Source organism: Galeopterus variegatus, unplaced genomic scaffold (genome assembly GCF_000696425.1).
Source record: "Galeopterus variegatus unplaced genomic scaffold, G_variegatus-3.0.2 Scaffold6, whole genome shotgun sequence".
NCBI lineage: Eukaryota > Metazoa > Chordata > Mammalia > Dermoptera > Cynocephalidae > Galeopterus > Galeopterus variegatus.
In genome coordinates this window covers 206,647-227,551 of record NW_007726117.1, presented here as the reverse complement: position 1 = coordinate 227,551, position 20,905 = coordinate 206,647, and the positions used below count along the sequence as shown (strand labels likewise).

General features: G+C 47.1%; 1 protein-coding gene across 5 annotated transcripts in view; it reads left to right on the top strand.

Moving 5' to 3' along the window:
- Positions 1-12,252, top strand: part of TTC39A (tetratricopeptide repeat domain 39A) — a 54,902-nt gene extending 42,650 nt beyond the window's left edge. For all 5 annotated transcript variants that reach the window (XM_008575806.1, XM_008575936.1, XM_008576002.1 and 2 more), the window contains 6 exons: positions 4,496-4,587; positions 6,097-6,217; positions 8,792-8,903; positions 9,313-9,427; positions 10,474-10,590; positions 11,157-12,252. In XM_008575806.1, coding sequence (XP_008574028.1) covers positions 4,496-4,587; positions 6,097-6,217; positions 8,792-8,903; positions 9,313-9,427; positions 10,474-10,590; positions 11,157-11,280 — 681 coding nt within the window. In that variant the 3' untranslated portion in view covers positions 11,281-12,252. The remainder of the gene's footprint in view (positions 1-4,495; positions 4,588-6,096; positions 6,218-8,791; positions 8,904-9,312; positions 9,428-10,473; positions 10,591-11,156) is intronic.
- Positions 12,253-20,905: the final 8,653 nt, after the last annotated feature.

The following is a 20,905-nucleotide window of genomic DNA, read 5'->3' as shown; positions in this document are numbered from 1 at the left end:
ATGTTACAACACCCAAATCAAGGGTTCAGATCCCCATACAGCCAGCCACCAAAAAAAAAAAAAAAAGATTTTTAGTTACAAGGGACAGAAACATGGCTTATACTGTCTAGGTAAGCTCATACTGTCCAATAGAAGTGTCCACTGTGGCGGAAGTGTTCTATTTCTGCACCGTCCAAATATGGTAGCCACCAGCCAAAAGTATAAATCGAGCACTTGAAACGAGCCTAATGCAACCGGGAAACAGAATCTTTTAAATTTTATTTAATTTTAGTTAATTAAACTTTGAACTTAGCCACAAAGTGCTAGTAGCCACCTCATTGGGCTATGCAAATCTAAAACACAAAAGGCTCATTGGCTCATATCACTGAAAATTCTAGGCACATCTGACTTCAGGTAGGGCTGGATTCAGGAATTCACATGATGTCATCTGGGCTTGGTCTTTCCATCTGTGGCTGTGCTTTCTATGACATCTTTGTTGTGCAGGCTGGTTCTCTTCATGTGACAGGCACGGTAGCCATGGGCTGCCCCTAACTCACATTCCTTGGTTTCAACCGAAGTCCCGCAATTGAGCCTCATTGGTCTGGCTTAAGTCACATTTCAGTGTCTGGAACAGAGGGGTGGGAAGACCCCTCAAGAACTGAGAGTAGGAAAGGGGTGGTTCCCCATTAGAAAAATGAGGTGATATACCCAGAAGTAGTGTCAGGGAGTGGGACATTAAAGAGATGCCATGAAGGCAAAATAAAGCAAAACAGATGCCCACTCACCATAGATGAAACTTACCGTGGTAAGTGTTGAAATAAGTGTTAGCCATTTTCATCATAGTAGTGATAGCACAGAAATCTGAACCAAGAGTCTTAGAATCATTTAGCTCATCAGAGAGCATCTAATCTGGTTTTAGTAAATACATAGCACATGTGACTCAATGACTTTATCCTTTGCCCATAGGAGACAATGCTAATCAATCCTGCTACTCTCCCATGAGTCTGGCTGTGACCTTAGCAGCTTTCTCTGTAAAAGTCTCTCTTCAGTACCCCTGCCTGGGGACCAAGCTAAAGAGGGATTCTCTGGGTCTAGGGCAGGTGGGTCTAGGGGACGGAGTAGATTTTGCTGAGCTCCCACTGTATGTCTAGCACTGCCATTTCCTCCGCACCACACCCTGTGACGTAGAAGTTATTCTCTCCACTGGGCACGTGAGACACTGAGGCTGAGAGAGGGTGTGTGACTTTCTCGGACTACATAGCTGTTGGTGACAGACAATGGGTTTGAGGACAGTTCTGTGTGTCCCAGGAGCCTCTGCTTTTCCCTGGCTCCCCAGGTCCTCCCAAGGAGGCTGGACTTGCCCTGAGACCACCCTACTGTTGCAGGTGCTTCCTCAAGCCTAGCCCATGTGGCCCAGCATTCATTCCTCGTCACCCCCCAACTCCCAACAAGAACAAAGCCTTGGGGAACCTTTTTGAACTAAAAGTGACACTTGAGGCTTTCCTGTGGAGTTAAGCGGGCAGCTGGGTCCACCACACGGGGAAGCGGGGGGGCTGGGGTGGCCACACAGCTGCTGTGAGGAGCAGAGGGAGGGCCTGGCCGGGCCTCCCAGGTGTCAGAAAGTTTGGCTGTGAGTGCCAGCTCAGTCCCCAGCCTGCTGCATGACTTTGGAGTGGTCAGTAGTCCCTCTCTCTCTGCAACAATCTTGGAAGGATTTCCTGTGAAAATGGGAGTTGTAACACCTTGGGTTTTGAGGCCTTGTCCATTCCTAATCTCCAGCACTTGGACACAGAGTCCAGCTCACTTGGACACAGAGTCCAGCTCTCAGGACTTGGCCATATGTGCCACCCCCTCTGTTCGGCATCCCTGTGAGTCCACAGAGTCCAGCTCTCAGGACTTGGCCATATGTGCCACCCCCTCTGTTCGGCATCCCTGTGTGCCTAAACTCTTCACAGTCGACCCTGTGGAGGCTTCGAGTTTCCCGCAGTGCTTGCAGCCTAGGAGTTGAGATGGCCAGGAACTAGGTGGTGACCACTGCCTGCTTAGTGCTGTGATGGGGGAATCCTGGGGAGCTCAGAGGAAGCCCTGGGGACCCAGCCAAGAGGACAAGGAAGGCTTCTGGAAGAAGAGACCTTTGGGCTGGGTCTTGAAAAGAATTAGGGTGGCAGAGTGGAGAAAGTGAGAGGTCACTCCATGCCGGGAGAGCAGCAAGAGCAGAGGCCAGGAAGCCAGGGCGCTGCTGAGAGGTTCTGTGTGGCTGGGTGAAGGGTTTGTGGGTGGGAGTGCAGGGGGCTGCGGAGGCATCTTCCTCCTCTGAGCCACTTGCTGTAGGCTTCTTGAGGACAAGGAGTGTCACACTCAGTGCAGATCCTAGTGGAGTAATCCAGCAAAATAAATGTTTGTGGAATCAATGGGCAAGCAGTCAGATAGCCCTGGGGAGACAGGACTCCCATCAGGGGAGACGGCTGCCATTTCCCCTCCCTCAGCGTGACCCCCATAACATCCCTGGATGGCTTGGGTGTCCGCAACTCTAGCTCACTGCACGCATCCGAAATCCTGGTGCTCAGTGAAGGTGAGCTGTCTGGGGAAGGAGAAAGGCTCTTGGAGGCATGAGCCCGACAGAGAAGGGACAGTGGCATCCCAGCAGAGGAACAGCACAGGCAAAGGCCTGCTGGGGTGCAGTTTAAGGAGTGGTGGGGAGGAAACGGTAGATGAGCCAGAAAAGGACTTTGGGGCAGGTCATGGAGGGCTTGAGCGGCTGTTTGGGCTTTATTCTCACAGCGGGGAGGAGCCCTTGACCACCTGTGGCTTAGATCAGTGCTTTGGGAATCCCACCTGCAGATGCTGGGCACCCCACGCGCCGGGCTGCAGGGCCTGGGGAGGGGCTGTTTGTCCGGGGGTCAGGGGAGGCCTGTCCGGAAAGACACGGGAGTCGAAGGAGCAGGCCGCGTGGACGCCTCAAGGAAGACGGTTCAGGAGAGGGCGCTGTCGATGCGCCTGGGCCGGAGGCGCCGGGCAGGGGCTTGATGTATTTTGGGAACACCCTGGAGGCCAGGAGGGGCGTGTCGCAGGCCATGACAGAGTTCTGTCCTCAGTGTGATGGAACACCGCCAGAAGGCTTCCTGACGGGACTGACGGCGTCAGGGCGGAGAGCGTGTGGGGAATGGCCGCGGGGAGGAGCGGGAGCGGGAGCGGTGCAGGAGGCCGCGCGGAGCAGGACGGCACAGGCCGCCCCAAGCCTGCGGCCGGGGATCCGAGGGCGAGTCGCTGGGACTCGGTGGCTCCGTGTCGGGGGCAGGAGCGACACCAGGAGGTTAAGGAGGGGACAAGGAGCAGCTGCAGTGCGACGTGCCACCGCAGGCGCTAAGACCAGCAGTTGCTCCCTCCGCGCGGGCGGGGCTGTCGGCGGAGGCTGCTTGCCGCCGCTCCACAGACCGGGCCCCCCATGTCCCCTCCGCCACCCCGTGCGCCACCTGGCCTGCGCGTGCAGGTTTGTGTAAGACTCCGTGATGCTGGCGCAACAGCGAAGCCGCCTGACGCCTTGTCTCGCAGAGCGTATCCCGTCGGCGGCACGGCCGTTTCGCTTCTCGGCCGCAGCCGGTCTCAGCAGCCGCGGGAGGTACGGGCTGTGGGTCAAGGCTCGGCCACTAGAGGGCAGCACAGAGCCGGCCTCGCGCAGCCCGCGGGACTACCGCGGAAGGGGCGTGGCACTCAGGGATGACTGCGCAGGCGCGGGGGCGGTCCCCTGCATGGCTGCGCCTGCCCGCCCAGGGGTGGCTGTGGATCTAGTGGGCAAGGCCCTGGGGTCAGCTCCCAGCTCTGCCCCACTAGCTCCGAGGTCCCAGGAAGTAGAGGTGGGGTGCGGAGTCCTTCCCGGCGTTGTCTTTGGCATCAAGAGAGGTGATGTGTGTGAAGTGCCCGGCACGCAGTCAGACGGTTCTACCCGGGCAGCCTCACACTTTTCTACATACCACCTGTCTGCATCTGACTTACGCACGTCCCACCCCTCCCTGGCTTTGCTCCCCTTGTCTGGAAGGTCCTATCTGAGGTCTCTGTGGATGTTAGCATCTCCTTCAAGGACTCACTCTGAAGTTACTGCTTCCCCGAAGCCCTGAGCACTCTCCCTGTCTTTGTGTCTCCACCCCAGCCTCAACATGTCCTGCCTGTCTACTAGCTGCTTGGGTCCTTCTCTCCACCACCTCAGAGTGGAGAGGGTGGCTGCTTTGACAATTTTGGCATCTATAAAATGGGAATAACAACCTCCACGTTGCAGGGCTATTTTGAGAATCATATATATAAAGAACCTGGCATCGGACCTGGGCTCGTCCTTGATTTAACTCCCAGCTCAAGTCCTCAAGTTACTTCATCTTCCTCACCTCGATTCTCCCTGGAGCTTGGGGACAGTGTTAGCTACTGTGCTGGGCCATGGTGAGGTCTGACTGAGGTGTTTGTGCCAGACTGGAACTGTGATCGGAGGGAAAGTTGCTCACTTTGACTACTGCTCTGTCTCACACAGGCCACCTACATCTACATGAAGGCCGCCTACCTCACCATGTTTGGAAAGGAGGACTACAAGCCGTTCGGGGATGATGAAGTGGAGTTGTTTAGGTGCGTCCCACTGTGGCGCTCCCATCATAGGCCTCAGCTGTGGACAGACCAGCCAGGCTCTGCCCAGGCCACCCTGAACTGAGGGTACCAGGAAGGGAGGTGGTGGGGTAGTCATCTCCCTTGGCTCTGGGCTTCCTGCCCTGCCCCAGGATCATCCTATGCACCCATTGTCCCTCCCATTACTGCCTGTGCTGCTGCTGCTGCTGCTTGTTAGAACCCTTTGAATCTGCTCAGAGGTTCTTTCACGAAAGCAGTTTTGTCAACAGCCTCTATCACTGAGCCTCTTTCATCTATCTGGTCAGTAGGACAAGTGTGGACACTGAGGTGCAGAGAGAGGACCTTCCATTCTGCCGAGTTAACCTGATACACTCAGAGAAGCTCAGAGAGCCCAAGATTTGGAATCAAACAATTAAACCCAGCCATTTTTTACCTGTTTCACCTTGGACAGTTCCAGCATCTATAAAATGGGAATAACAACCTCTATTTTGCAGGGCTATCTTAAAAATCAAATATATATTTAAAGAGCCTGGCATAGGACCTGGAACCAAGTAAGCTGCCCACTAAGTGGTGGCTGTTTTCATTCTTCTCTATACCACCATGTTTGCCTCCTGTGAAGCCTCCTTGGAGGCTGAGGATGGAGCCTAGAGCCTTCCCTCAGTCATTGTGAGGTTGGCCCCAATTTGCAGAAATGGATGTTGGTGTAATATGAGTTTCCTGGGCCACTGTTATCATAATAGGGTGCTTGTCATGAATGGAGTGCCTGCTACTACAGCCAGCTCCAGGTCCCCATTTCATATAACTCTACCAGAAAGCCTGTTAGGGTAGATATCATGATCTCCATTTCAGAGTTGAGAAAACTGAGGCCCAGAGAGGTTTCACAGTGAATAATCAGGGGAAAAGTTTGGGGGACCCTCACACCTTTGTCTAGCTGTTTCTTGAACCTAAACGGCTGAAGCCTAAAGTCACAGCCACACCCCGTGACAGTGGCAGAAATCAGAGGGTGGGATGGAGCTGGGTGGGTGAGGCTCGCCCGGCTGCACACCACATTTTGTTCTGCCCTTGGAAGCAGCTGAGGAGGCCACAAGTTACGAGGCAAGAGTTAATTAAGGGTTTGAGCAGTTTGGTCTCAGGGTGTTGGTCTCCACAGTGAAACTGGGATTAAACTTCCCTTGGGCCCTCCTGGGAAATGGGGCCTGGGAGTGGAGGAGAGAGAACTAGGAGGCAGGACGGGCCTGGGGCAATTGGGTACATTCTCACCTCTGCCAGTTGGTGTGGAGGTGCCCTGGCCTAGCCACAGGAAATGGCCAGGTCTTGGGGCAGGGTCTGTGAAATAAGGCCATAGCCACAGGCTGTTTCAGACCTACAAGGCTCTTTTGAGTCTGACACTCTCATCATACAGATGGGGAAACGGAGGACCAAAGAGAGGCCAAGCAGAGGCTGGGTGGGCTGGGGACCATCAGTCCTCTCACTTTTCTCATCCTCTCCCTGGCCTCCCTGTCTTTTTTGCAGAGCTGTGCCAAGCCTGAAGCTCAAGATTGCTGGGAAATCTCTACCCACAGAGAAGTTTGCCATTCGGAAGTCCAGACGCTACCTCTCCCCCAACCCTATCTCGTTGCCAATCCCTGCTCTGGTGGGTAGGACGGTCTGGACTGGTCAGGCCCAGCAGTTTAGGATTGTGGGGATTAGCTGAGAGTCACTGCTGGATGAAGGAGAAAGAACTTCATGCTTCAGGGGCTTGGAGAGGGTTTCACAATTCACCTGGGACGGAGGGGAGGAGCACAGATGAGTCTGCCCCTGCCCCTTAGAAAGTGCTGGTCGTTGGGGGAGGTGGGTGGAGACAGGGAACAGGCCAGATACCTGGCAGAAAGCACAGCTCTCCTAGACAGCCCTACCCTCCATCCCCAGGCAGAGGCATCACCAGGCTGGCTGTTCCCAGCCTGTCTGTTTCAGTCTTGTCACCATGATCGTAGTTGTTTACACTGTCCGCCTCACTTGAACTAGCAACAATAACAATAATAGCCCACACTGTTAGTGGACACTTACTGTGTTCAAGGCTCCTTATACCCACTGCCTGTTGCCTCATTTGAGCCTCACATTAACCCTTTGGGTAGGTGCTCGTCATATCCCCATTTTACAGAAGGGCTCATAAAGACTAACAGATAAGTAGGAAGGTAAAATAACTTGTCCAGGTTGCAACTAGTAAGTTGGAGAGTTCGAATTTGAACTCAGCAGTCTGGCTCCAGAGCCCATGTTCTGAGCCACTGTCATGGTGCCATGCAGGATTTGAGTAGGCATTAGACAGGGTTCCAATTTGCTAAGAGTCCTTGTTATTCCAGTAGTAAGGGAGCCAGAAAAGTAGGAGCCCTGCTTCCGAGACTTTTGTCTGGTCCTGGCTCTACCATTGACTAATTGTATAACTATTCACTAACTGTGCAAATAGGTTCCCTCTTCCCTTAATGTAAAATGGGTATAATAACATATACCTTGCCTATTTCATAGAATGGTTATGAGAATCAGCTGATAAAATGTTCAACGCTTTGTAAACTGAAAAATTCAATAGAGAGAATTTTTAGAGCTTATATCCTGAATATTTCTAAGCAAGTTTTACAATTATTTTATAATTTAAAATATACAGTAGGGCCGACCCCGTGGTGCACTCGGGAGAGTGCGGCGCTCGGAGTGCAGCAGCGCTCCTGCCGCGGGTTCAGATCCTATATAGGGATGACCGGTGAGCTCACTGACTGAGCACAGTGCGGCCGGTCACAAAAAAAACAAAAAAAATACAGTAAAGCCATTCTTATCAAATAGGGTAGGGGAATATTGTAGGAAGGTCAGGGGAAGCCACTATACTAAAAATTTAGTGGTGTATTTCCCAAACTGTAATCTGCGAAATACTACTTATGCATAAAGTAATTTCTGTGATTAAATACATTTGGGAAAGACGGGCCTAAACAAAGTTTATATACTGTAGACTTTCTTGGAGCCTCTATATGCTAATCTGCATGGTGAGTCTCCAGAAAGAAGCTCGAAGATGCAGTTTTTCCCTAACTTATTTGGCCACAGAACCTTTTTTTAAATGGAACATTTGCTAACTCGGAACCACAGAACAATTTGAGAAATACTGATCTAAATTTAAATTCTCTTCCTAGAACATAATGAAATAAAGTTCTTTCTAGAACTTTATATATACAGGTCACTTTCTTTTTTTTTTTGTCCTTTTTGAGACCGGCCACACCGTGCTCAGCCAGTGAGCGCTGTGAGCGCACCGGTCATCCCTATATAGGATCTGAACCCGCATCGGGAGCCCTGCTGCTCTCCCAGCGCTGCACTCTCCCGAGTGTGCCACGGGCTTGGCTCTTTTTTTTTTTTTTACAGATCACTTTCACATCCATTACCTGGTTTGATAGTTTAGGAAATGCTAATCTAAGCTAACAGAGTTACTATGAATGAAAGTTTAATTTAGAATTCTGAGTTTCCTGGAAGTCAAGGCAAAGGAATTGGGATATGTTTTCTAGTTTTCCTGATGGTAACTTAGTTCTAAAGGAAATGGAATTTGAGTTGCATTATTGAGCCCATTGCTTTGGGGGAATAGTAGAGAAGGTGACATGGTCTTTTGGCACAAACTCTATTGTCCTGAAGTGCATAAATTATGGTTCCTCCAATATAAGAGGAGGCCCTGCCAGCTGGAGCAAGGAGGAGGACTTCCTGGAAAATGTGGGGCATGGCCTGGTCCTCAAACGATGGGAAGGGTTTGGACACAAAGAGGTTGGGAGAGAGGACATAATAGTACCCTGGGAAGCCATAGCAGAAAAGTAGCTGAAGAATATTGGCAGCTATGAGCAGAACAGTGAGGGCATTGGTCCATCTTAAATCCTCACTGGGCTAAGGTGAGATCTCAATAAGTGATAAGGCTCCCTACATAATCCCCTCAAGCCTCCAGCTTCATAGGCTGGGCTGAGACTTGTCATGGAAGATTAGAGCTAGAAAGGCCTTTAATGATCCTCTGATCTGAGCTGCCAGTTTTATAGATGGGAAAACCGAGGCCCCATTGGGGAAGAAACCTAGGACTGACTTGCCCCCTGCCCTCAGGAAATGATGTACATCTGGAATGGTTATGCTGTGATTGGAAAGCAGCCGGCACTCACGGACGGGATACTTGAGATTATCACCAAGGCCCTAGGACTGACTTGCCCCCTGCCCTCAGGAAATGATGTACATCTGGAATGGCTATGCTGTGATTGGAAAGCAGCCGGCACTCACGGACGGGATACTTGAGATTATCACCAAGGCTGAAGAGATGCTGGAAAAGGGCCCAGGTGACTATCCTCAGGCCCTTGAACCTGTCCGGCTAGGTCAGGGCTTTGCAGCTGAGGGTTTCCACTGCCAAAAATGTCCTTCCTCACTTATTTCCCCTGGTAGCTGTCCTTTGTCTTTCTAGACTGAGCTTCAGTATCAGCTCCTCCGAGCAGCTGTCCTTTGTTCCCCGTGTAGGATCAAGGCTATCTCTGGGCTCCCGCAGCCCCTGGGCTTCCTTCAGTCAGTCCTGACCACACTGGATTGGCCTTGTCTTGGTATCTGTCTTTCCCTCTCAGACATGAGCCCCCAGAGGACAGGGACCATGTCTGATTCACCTGTGTCCTTGGGTCCAGCACAGAGTAGGGCCCCATGAGTAACTGCTGCAGGAATGAACAAGCCTGTCTCCTTCCCTCACACGCCTGTTTTCAGAGAATGAGTACTCAATGGATGACGAGTGCTTGGTGAAATTGTTGAAAGGCCTCTGTTTGAAATATCTGGGCCGTGTCCGGGAGGCCGAGGAGAATTTCAGGAGCATCTCTGCCAAGTAAGTGCCTCTGTGGCTGCTCTTGTTGGGCCTTGGTGTCCTGGGAGAATTTTCAGGGCTTCTCCATCCTCATGCCCACTACAGTGGTTGACCCTGACCAATCCCCCATTCACCACAAATGGACTAGTGTCTACTCTGTGCCAGGGCCTGTCAAAGCACAAATAATTCAGACCCAGCCCCCACAAGGCCAGCGAATTGCCCTGCTACAGGAGCCCATCCATGTTGTTTCGAACGAACAGTTTCCCCTGGAGTTTGTAATTCAGCGACTCTGCCCTTACCCATGGGGAGCACAAGAGTAACCAAGCTAGGATAACCAGGGCTGTGCTAGAGGAAGCACAGAGGACAGGAGGTACCCCAAGGAGGGACCTAAACCTAATGGGAAACACCAGAAAGGGCTTTTCAGGGCGGACATTTAAATTGGGAAGTTTATCAGGCACAGAAAACAGGGAGAAATAGTTTTAAATGGAGCAGGTATGGCATGTATAAATGCCTGGACATGGGAAAGACACCTGAGGTTGGGGTGACAGTGATTAGGTCCTTCTTTGCCTGGGTGAAGTTAAAGAGAGAAGGGGTTGGAGATGTAATGAGGAGGGCTAGACTGAGAATGGCCTGGGTGTTTTGTTCACAAGGCTCACCTTTATCCTGCAGACAGCAGAGAGCCAGGAGGGATACCGGACAGGGCAGACTTGGGCTTAAAAGGATATCTCCAGGCAGCAGGGAGGGTGGGTCAGAGGGGACCAGATCTGAGACAGGAGACCTCCCAGTTTAATAAGCCATTCAACCTGGAGAAAAGGGGGTTGGGGCTGAGGTAGGGGTGAACTAAGGACATGACAGGAGCCATAGGTTGTCAGGGAGTTGGGGCCCAGGACACAGGATTGGAAAGCTCTATGTTGATCTGACTTTTGAGGGCTAGGTGGTGGGAACCTTCCAAAATTGGAATTCAGATCAGGAAATCCTCACACGAAGCTCGGGAAGACTGGGGAGGAGGAACCTGAAGGATGTCTCAAGGGCAAAGCCTGGGAGCCATGTCCTTTCCTGTTCTGCAGTGAAAAGAAGATTAAATATGACCACTACTTGATCCCAAATGCCCTGCTGGAGCTGGCATTGCTGTTTATGGAGCAAGGCAGAAATGAAGAGGCCATCAAACTCCTGGAATCTGCCAAGTAAGGCTTGGATAACCTCGATCTGTCCTTTGCTCCTTCTGAGCTCTGAAGCTCAGGAGCTGGCTAGGGGCCCAGGCAGCAGTGGGTGAGATTGCTGGCGAGGGTAGTATGTCAGTCCAGAGGCCAGGTCTGTGTCCCTGGGAACCCAGTTCTCACCTGGCATAGGAAGGCTTTTTCTTCAGCTTACAAGTGAGCACTTGGAATCCCAGAGGCCAGAAGTAAGTTGCCTCTGGTAACACCACAAGCCAGCTGCAGGGGTGTTGTGAGGACCCAGGTCTCTTGCCTTCCAGTGCAGGGATCTGTCTCCTGAAACCACCCATTCAAGCTTAGGGACCCAACAGGACCAGAAATGGTTCCAGAGGGCATGATACCAGGAGTGAGGGGCTAACACACCCTTGCAGTTAATCCTTCCATTGGGCAGAGCTCAACTCTTTCTTTGGACATGGACAGGGATTTAAGCCTCTAAAAACCTTCCTTGTCTGGAGGTGTTCATACAGCTCAAACTGAAGGAACAGGACCTCTTGGAACAAGCAGCCTCATGTGTCTGATTCTCTGCTCATTTCCAGGCAAAACTACAAGAATTACTCTATGGAGTCAAGGACACATTTTCGAATCCAGGCAGCCACACTCCAAGCCAAGTCTTCCCTAGAGAACGGCAACAGATCCCTGGTCTCATCCGTGTCCTTGTAGCTTTGTGCAGCACTCCCAGGCTGTAAGACTAACAGAGACAGCCGGACAGAGCTCCTGGAAACATTTCAAAAGATCCCCTCCCCCTGACCTGCCCTGCCTTTGGAGTCCACCGGTGCTCCAGTGGGATGGCATGACACGGGTATCCATGCAGAAGCAAAGCCGGCATTTTCACCAGTGTGACCAATGACCTTTGCCAAGGGCAGAGCAGGTGGAGCCTCTGCCTGCCCTATCACACATACGGGTACTTGTTTTTCACTGTGATGTTTAAGAGAATATATGAATATTTACATTTTCCTTACAAATACTTTGATGGGATCATAGTTGGCTCTGAAAAAACCCAACCACAACCAACCACCTGTAAATCTTTGTTTTCACCCATATTGATCTGAAGGTAAATCTCTTTATATGACGCCAAAGGCCAAATTGCTTTTCAAACTTCAGCAGGGTCTCAGCTTTCGGGGCTGGAAGGACTTTCAGAGGACCTGAGGAATGCCCAGGAGGGTCTGCGCCTCAGGCTTTGACATTGCTGGGGGTTGGGCACAGAGGCCACACAGATACCCACTACCTTACTTCTCACGCTTCATTCCCTTTGTAACTTTCCAGTTTAAAAATCAAGCATGTCTTTTTAGTGACATAAAATTTGTAGAAAAGTCAATCACTACCAGTAGGGAATGGGGACAAGGCCTGACGGAGGAGCTGTGCGGCCTTTTCTGTGCCAAAGCCAGGAAGTTTAGGGGGTGGAAGAGGGAGGTTCACAGAAACCAGTCTGCATCCTTGTTGTATGCCAAAGTGAAACCACTGGGAATAATTTATGAAACATAAAAAAAAATCTTCTGTACTTCAAGGTACATTTATTTACTGATAGCATTTTTCTTAGAAACAGAATGGTTATTCTTGGCCTGTTGTATATGTTTTAGATTTTTCAGTTAAGAGAAAAGAGATATTTAAGTAATAAAATTTGTACACTTAAGAGATCATGCAACATCTATTTCAGTAAAATATGTGTTGCTTGAATTCTTGGGCAGGGCAGAAAGTCTTGATCAGGGGCCAAATGGCCCATGTATGTTTTATTTAGACAACACGATGTTTTAAAAATTTTTAAATAAGTTACCAACATTTAAAAATAAGGAGATTTCACAAATGAATCTGGTTTCTGGCCTCTAATAAAAGAAGAAAAAAAAAAAAAAGATGTGGCAACATTTAGCCTCATTCCCACAAAGCAACAATCAGCTGGAGCTAAGTAGAGGCTACTTTAAACACTTATATTACCTTTCTGGCCCCTAAAAGCATCTGATTTGCAACCTCTGGGACTGTTAAAGTGAGAACTCAAGTGACCAACACCAGATTTTACCATTCATGTTATAATGTCAGCACACTTCAACTTAACTATTTCCCTGGATAATGTACAACAGTAAAAATATTCATCTGTGAATATGTGACTCCCAAATGCATGAACACAATTTCTCTCAAGAGAAGAACCACAGTCAATGTTTCTGATCTTGGTGTATTTAGTGCTTTTGAGCATCTACTAGGGGCTGGGTTGATATATGAAATTCATCTGTGAATATGTGACTCCCAAATGCATGAACACAATTTCTCTCAAGAGAAGAACCACAGTCAACGTTTCTGATCTTGGTGTATTTAGTGCTTTTGAGCATCTACTAGGGGCTGGGTTGATATATGAATATATTAGGTAAAGCATATTCTCATTAGGAAAAAAAGCAAAAACCCTCATCAAAGATCATCTTCTGCACTTAGTATAGTCAGAGTAGAAATGCTATAAGATTTTTTTCTCATTTTGTCAGAACTAGACAAAATAATGCTCTCCATGGAGAGCAAGCCTTTGCAAGCTATCTCTTCTGCAAAGCCTAGATGCTGAGAGACCAACCTGTTTCTAGGCAGTTGGGCAGGACAGGATGAGAGGGGTGATTAGAGACAGGCTGTTGAATGAGGATGGACTTCTGTGGCTTCCCCACATATTAGAATGCTGCTTATTGCTGTATCAAACATAATTTTCAACATTGCAGTTTCAAAAAAGTTATCTCAACGTTCATTTCAGATGCTTTTGCTTTTATTTTAAAGCTTTATGTCAGGATGGTGTCCTTGTCAACATTTGCTTTTCGCTTGATTTCCTTCATTAATTAGCATATGTCACTTTTACCTCTGCAGCCCTGGTTGTGGGCTGGATGATAAGTCAAATCAGTGGGTTTTGCCTCCTTTATCCCACGTGCAGCTTCTGAGATAGTCTATCAAAAACATTTATGTGAAGGAGAGTGAAAACTTTTTTTGGTGGCTGGCTGATATGGGGCTCTGAACCCTTGACCTTGGTGTTACAACACCATACTCTAGCCGACTGAGCCATCCAGCCAGCCCATGAAAATGTAGGTATCTAACAACACCATATCATTATGCAGGGGCCTTTGAAGGTAGAAATTCTGTCATAGGCTTCTCAGTGTCTTCTTTGAGTTGTTTTTGGTCATTGCTTCTCTGATAGTGGAGGCTTTTCCAGAACATCTGCCCTGGAGAGGCAGCTGATCAGGTGGAGAGTTTTGTCCCGGAAACCTGAATTCTAGTCCCAGCTTTCCTACTGATTTTCAGAGTGACCTTGGGAAAGTCAGAGACTCTAAGATTTAGCAATTTGGATTAGATTAAGGCTTTTTCCTGCTGTCTACAGTTCTGATTCTAACTCTAGCAAATCTGTTTTCTGGGTTTTCCTTTTCTTTTTCTTTGTAGTTATTTGTGATTTCTTGTTATTTATATTGTTTTCTGAGTTTTCATCTGCAAAATGAGGCAACAGATATACCTTTCTACCAAAGCCTTGTGTGTCCAAGCAGTTCAACCAGAATTAGGCTTCCTTAAACGGGGTTCTGCGGTAGCCAGGACACCCAGAGAGCAAGTAATCCTCATTTAGAGAAAGTCTAGATCCTGTGCCACACAGATGAACTCAGTTGTTAGCAACTGTGTAACATGATCTGAACAGGCCCTTGGCAACAGAAAGTCTACCTCAGCGTCTCTCTGGTCCCAGGCCCTCAGAGGCAGGCTGGTTTCTAGCAGTGTGCTACTCCCTATCAGCTCTCCCACGTGTTGGCAGGTTTCCCTATTCCTTATCTCTCGAGTCAGGATGGGAGTGTTTCCAAGACAGTTATCGTCATTCATAGCAAAAAGTCATGACCTGACATCAAAGTTAGGACTCTAAAAGGCCAACACCAACCCAAGACTTGGCTGAGGTCCAGGTGGGAGATTCTCAGCAACTGAAGAATGGCACCAGGAGGTTTTCAGAAAGCCCCAACATGCTGAGTGCTAGAACCATTCTTTTTTTTTTTTTTTTTCCTTTTTGTCTTTTTTTGTGACTGGCAACGGATTGCAACCCTCAGTGTCGCGCCCGTACCGGACCGGGACTGGCAACGGGATCGCAACCCTCGGTGTTGCGTCCGCACCTCACTCAGCCAGTGAGCGGCCGGTCTGTATGTGGGATCCGAACCCTCGGCGGGAGCGCCACTGTGCTCCCAAGCGGCGCACTGTAGCAGTGCGCCACCGGGCCGGCCCCTAGAACCATTCTACAAGGGAATCAAATCCAGACACTTTTCTCTGAATTTACTCTCAAGCTCATCCTTCTAAGATGATGGGGAGTCAACAACAGTCTTCTTGTTTGCTTCTAATTTAAAGCCTAAGAGAGTGCCTTTTCAACCATGATTTCCTTGTGTCCTTAGCACCATCACAATCAGTAATAAATAAGAGGTGCATGGATTTTTTTTTTTTTATTTTAAAGATGACTGGTAAGGGGATCTTAACCCTTGACTTGGTGTTGTCAGCACCACGCTCTCCCAAGTGAGCTAACCGGCCATCCCTATATAGGGATCCGAACCCGTCGCCTTGGTGTTATCAGCACCACACTCTCCCGAGTGAGCCACGGGCCGGCCCTAGAGATGCCTCGATTTTGAAATCCAAGCAGCAAAATGGGGACTTCTTATGCTCACCTTCAGATGCAGCTTTCCAAGGTTGGAAAGTGCCTTTCTGCTTGGGTTAGCACAGTTCCTTCGAAATCTTGTGCAAAGTTCATTACTGACTAATAGGTTAAGTCCACAAACAAGAAGCTCATTTGGGGGCTTGAAAAACCCATTTCTAAATGAGCAATCTATGAATTGCTTACACTGTATAAAGCCAATTGGTAAGTGACAAAATGTAATAAATCCACTTGGAAAGGCATACAATTAGTTACTGAAGGTCTCTAGGACTGCTAAAAGTTGACATTTAAGTTTGACACCTTACAAATGACTGGATTCTTTTTTTGTTCACATTAACAAACACTTCATAACATCAGACACCATATTCTCTGGGGGAAAGAATAATAGCTAATATTAAGTGCTTACTGTCTACCAGTTGCTATTCTAAGCATTTTACATTTATGTAATCCTTATAACTACCCTATGAAGTAGGGATGATTGTTGCCATGTTACAGATGAAAAAACTGAGATACAGATTAAATAATTTGCATTAAGATCACACAGCCACTATGCAGTAGCAAGATTTAAAGCCAGGCAGCTTGAACTCTAAAGCCCATATTTTGTTGGTGGGTCAACTGTGGGTCAAATTGGTGGTCAAGCTGTAAAATTATCAGTTTAAAGTTGAATCCAACTTATACTGACTCTTGGGCCACTGTTAAGGACGGAAGAGGGACTGGCTAATAACCAACCACGAGAATTCCTTGGCGGAGAACACCTGGAACATTTGTGTAGAATGGTTCCCCTTGACGACTTGGCATCATAAAGTAGGGAGAGGGTCTGACTTGGACAAAGACAAAAGAAAAAAGGAACCCTTAAGCAACACTAGTTGATCATAAATCATCGAGGGATGATGGAGGAAAAGGCATGATCTAATCTGCCCTGGGATAGGTAGAGTTCCGATCTACCACAGAGGTGGGAAGTGAAGCCTTTGCACAGATGCGGAGCCTCGGTCCTGGATGGAGGCTTGAGGCAAAAACCACATACTAGAACAGGTTTGATATAATAAGAGGTGGGAACACTGGAAAACTGGGAAGTGTATGATGCTAAAGGCACTCAAAAACTTTCTTTTTAGTTTAAGCACCTATGAGTGCTTGGCTGGCCAATCACATCACATCTTGTGGGTCAAAGTAATCCATGGGCCAGAAATTTGTCACTCTTGGGCTACAGTTGACTTTCTGTAGTTATCTCTGGAAAAGAGGTTGTGAGCAAATTCATAGTCTGAGAATAGCCTGGTATAAAAATATCCAACTTTTGTGTTCTATTAATAGTGGATAGTGGGATAGTGGATAAAAGCATAGACTGTATTCACAACTTAGTCGTACTGCTTCATTCCTTTGAGAATCAGTTTACTCTTACATAAAATGGGACAATGCCAACTGATTCAGAGGACTGCCGAGGATAAAAAGAAATCATGTAAGTAAATAGTCTAGGTAAAGTTATTGGCCCACATATATTGTGGGAAAACAGTGATGGGTTTGGCCTGGGGGATGACTAAATCAGTGGCTATCATGCTGCCATTAAGGTTTTTCTATCTGAGGGCCGGCCCGTGGCTCACTCGGGAGAGTGTGGTGCTGATAACACCAAGGCCATGGGTTCGGATCCCTATATAGGGATGGGCGGTTGGCTCGCTTGGGAGAGCATGGTGCTGACAACACCAAGTCAAGGGTTAAGATCCCCTTACCAGTCATTTTTTTTTAAAAAAAGGTTTTTCCATCTCTTGGCTTTGTTCCTGTTATTCTCTTGAACTGGCTTCTCTGCATGGCAAGAGTACATGGCAATTTAGGCCTCACATCCTTAGTGTATGGCCAGTGAAGCAAAGGGCTTCTTTTCCTAACTCTAATATGAAAAATTCCAGATAAAGCCAATTAATCTCACTTGGCTCAAATGTCCATCCCTTAGGCAGTGGTTCTCAAAGCGTGGTCCCCAGACTAAGCAGCATTAGCATCATCTGGGAACTTGTTAGAAATGCAAATTCTCAGACCTAGAAACTGTAGGATTGATGCCCAGCAATCAGAGATTTAATAAGCCCTCCAGATGAATCTGATGCACATTAAAGTTTGAGAACCACTGCCTTATAGGTACTGTAATTGGCCCATCTTTGGTCATACTGCCAGTGGGGTTATTACTAGAAGGGAAGATGGGGTACCGGGCAGACAAAAACACCACAAATCTACTATTATTTCCCTTCTTTCAAACGTTGATATAGAGGAACTATGATTTGTCACATTCCCAGGTAAAGGGGAGGATGAGGACAGTGGGTGTAGTTTGTGATAGTGGTTAGGGACAAGGCTCATCAGAAAGCTGCCTGCTCAAGGGGAGCTTTGCCTTTGCACTTCTTGCTACCCTCCAAGCTCCTTATAATGTCTGTATTTCCCAGTGGGAACTTCCTCAGGATGGTAGCTTATTCTCCATCAGAATTATTCAGATTCCTTAGGACCTCACCTTTTCCCCATTTTCTCCTTCCCTTCATTTAATATCTGTTAAGCACCTACTATCCTGATCTCATGGGGCTTATTCTGATAGGGAAGACATATAAGTAAACAAAGAATTAGAGCCACAGAATAAATAAATGGGATGTATTTGGTCCAGAGGATAAAAAGCCAGCTATTTCAACAATGTGGGGAAGAGAACTGCAGAGCAGAAACAAAATATAGTACAAAGAGACAAGACAGAAAAGACCTTGCATTTTATTATTACTTTGGCAGCTGGCTGGTACAGGGATTGAGCCTTAGACCTTGGTGTTATGAGCACCACACGCTAACGAACTAAGCAAACCAGCCAGCCCTAAGAGCTTGCATTTTAGAAGGCACAGATAGTCTGTGAGGCTAGATGATAGAGAACTATGAAATGGAGAGGCAGAAAGCCAACTCATCTCTGTTAAGGAGCTTAGATTTTATTCTCAGCACAGTGGGAAGCTATTAAAGTTTTAAGAAGGGGAATGACATCATCCAATTTAGTCACTTATTTTAGCTGCTGTGTAAAATAATAGATTATATAGGGCTGAACACGGAAGTTAGCCTCTAGTACCAATTGTTTTGGGTTTGTCTCAATTGCCAATAAAAATACTCTATCTTCTTTTCATCAACTACTAGACTTAGGGAAAAAAAGAGAATGCTTTCCATATGCCTTAGCATATGACAATCAGGCACTAAGACTCAGTGTGAGTTGGCATTTCATGTTCTTTGCTCTTCACAGGACATCAGAAACCCAATTATCAAAATCTATACACATGAGCAGCCTTTCTTACTTCAAAGGTAGCTTCAAAACCATTAACTCAAAGTTTAAGAGTCCAGAGAGCAGTACTTGCAACAATGGCCCATCTGAAAATGCCTTACTAGAGTAAGTAGCACCTGTCTCACAACCACACAGAATGCCTATGAATTATTCTTCTTCATGTCAAGATAATACCAAATAGTAATTATAAGTGTAAGCAAGGATCACGAGGACTGGTTTGTGGAAAACAACTTCCTGTCTCCTCACTCTGCACCCCTGTAAAATTATAGCTATTTATAATCTGCTTGCAGAGTGCAGCTACCCTCGTGGATAGAGGATCATTATTCTGCACTGTTTCTTTTTCTTTTTTTTTTTTTGTCCTTTTTGTGACTGGTAAGGGGATTGCAACCCTTGGCGTGGTGTTGCCCGCACCGCACTCAGCCAGTGAGCGCACCCGCCATCCCTATATAGGATCCGAACCCGCGGCGGGAGCACTGCTGCGCTCCCAGCGCTGCACTCTCCCGAGTGCGTGCCACGGGATCGGCCCATTCTACACTGTTTCAAAGCTAAGGATTGGCTCTAATTCTGGAATTGGCAGAATGTAGCCTATTCCTGTACGTCTTGCATGGATAATGATGGAAGCCAATCTCAATATCTTCCTGATAGCACAGTCCAGGCTTCCCAATTCACACAATGCCTAAAACTTGCTTTCTTAAGAGACTGGATTAGCTACCATGGTGCCCCACCAGAGAGAAGCTGGGCTTCTTTTTTTTTTTTTTTTGCATAGCCAACCAAATCTTCTCACAGGCATTCAAAGTACTAGCATGTACAAAACCATCTTAGGGCAAGCCCTTAGTTACCTTTTTCAACTTCTCAGTGCCAAGAGGTTATTACATCAGCTAAGATGCATTTTCATGCAAATGTAATCAGTTGACTGTGAGAAATGATTGCTACCCATTAGTTCTGTACATAGAGTTACCACCAAACGGTCTACATTTCTGAATTATGCTAAAAAAACTTATCGGCCCTGTGGCTCACTCGGGAGAGTGTGGTGCTGATAACACCAAGGCCAAGGGTTCGGATCCCACATAGGGATGGCCGGTTAGCTCACTGGGTGAGCATGGTGCTGACAACACCAAGTCAAGGGTTAAGATCCCCTTACCGGTCATCTTTAAAAAAATAAAAAAATAAATAAAAAATAAAAAAATAAAAAAACTTATCTTTTTGCCTGTTTACTACTTTCAGTCTCAGGACCACAGGCAACTTTGTTTTTGACTACTTTATTAAGTGTTGCTCCTTTTTAAAAATGCATGCTTCCTTATGAAGGAGCTTTGTATGCAGAGAATCTGTCACCTCAATGTTCGTTGTTCTATAAAATCATACTGTTTTACACCACAGGGTAGACATTGATAGTAGGGGGCAAGTCTTCTAATGCTGATTTAAGAGATTCCCTATAAAGAACACTCACAGAATTTAAAAAGTTTAGGTCAAGTAAAGTACGAATATCTGAAAATATTTCATCTTGTTGGGTTTTGTATTTAACAGGATAAGATTCTTCTGTTTTTTCCTGTTCAGGCTGTTCAGACATTTCAAATCACACACCCAAGCTTGAACACTTCTTGCCCATATCTAAATAGGGTGCGCCTATTATTTCGCTTTAGACACTTAGAAGCTGTCAAGCTTCTAAGTATATGATTAGGTAATATTAAATGTCAAGCAACAAAAATACTTCCCAAAAGTATATATGCCTAGTATCTAGAGATTTAAAAGTAATTTTAAAGTAATGCATTAATTTATACATGACTGTTTTAAAGGATTAGATATCTTAAGGAATATTCTTATGTAATCAATTCTTTTTTTTTTTTCCTTTTTATCTTTTTTACTGACCGGCAACAGGATCGCAACCCTCGGTGTTGCGCCCACACTGCGCTCAACCAGTGAGCAGGAACCGGTCTCCACATGGGATCCGAACCCTCGGCGGGAGCACCGCCGCACTCCCAGGCGGCGCACTCTCCAGTGTGCCACCGGGCCGGCCCTTATGTAATCAATTCTAACTTTAGCCCTTCACAGCTGTATTATAACCTTATTTAACAACTCAGTAGAAGCCAAAATTGATAATTCTTAACATGGTATGTGGAGAACAAAGTTAAAGAATACAAAGTGCCTAAAAAGGAAGCATTCTGCTCAATACTGGTTTCTTCAATATTAGTGCCAAACTTCTGTGAAAGAAGCCTTGTAATAAAGAAAGACTAACTGCAACGTGGAAGATGATTTTTAAAAAGTTCATTTGCTAATTTTAACAATCTAGAAAGAAAGTCTGACTGTAATATTTGACGACATAGCCATCATGTTTAAGTAGAAAACACAAGAATAAAAAAAATTATCATTGAAAATATTGCACAACTTCA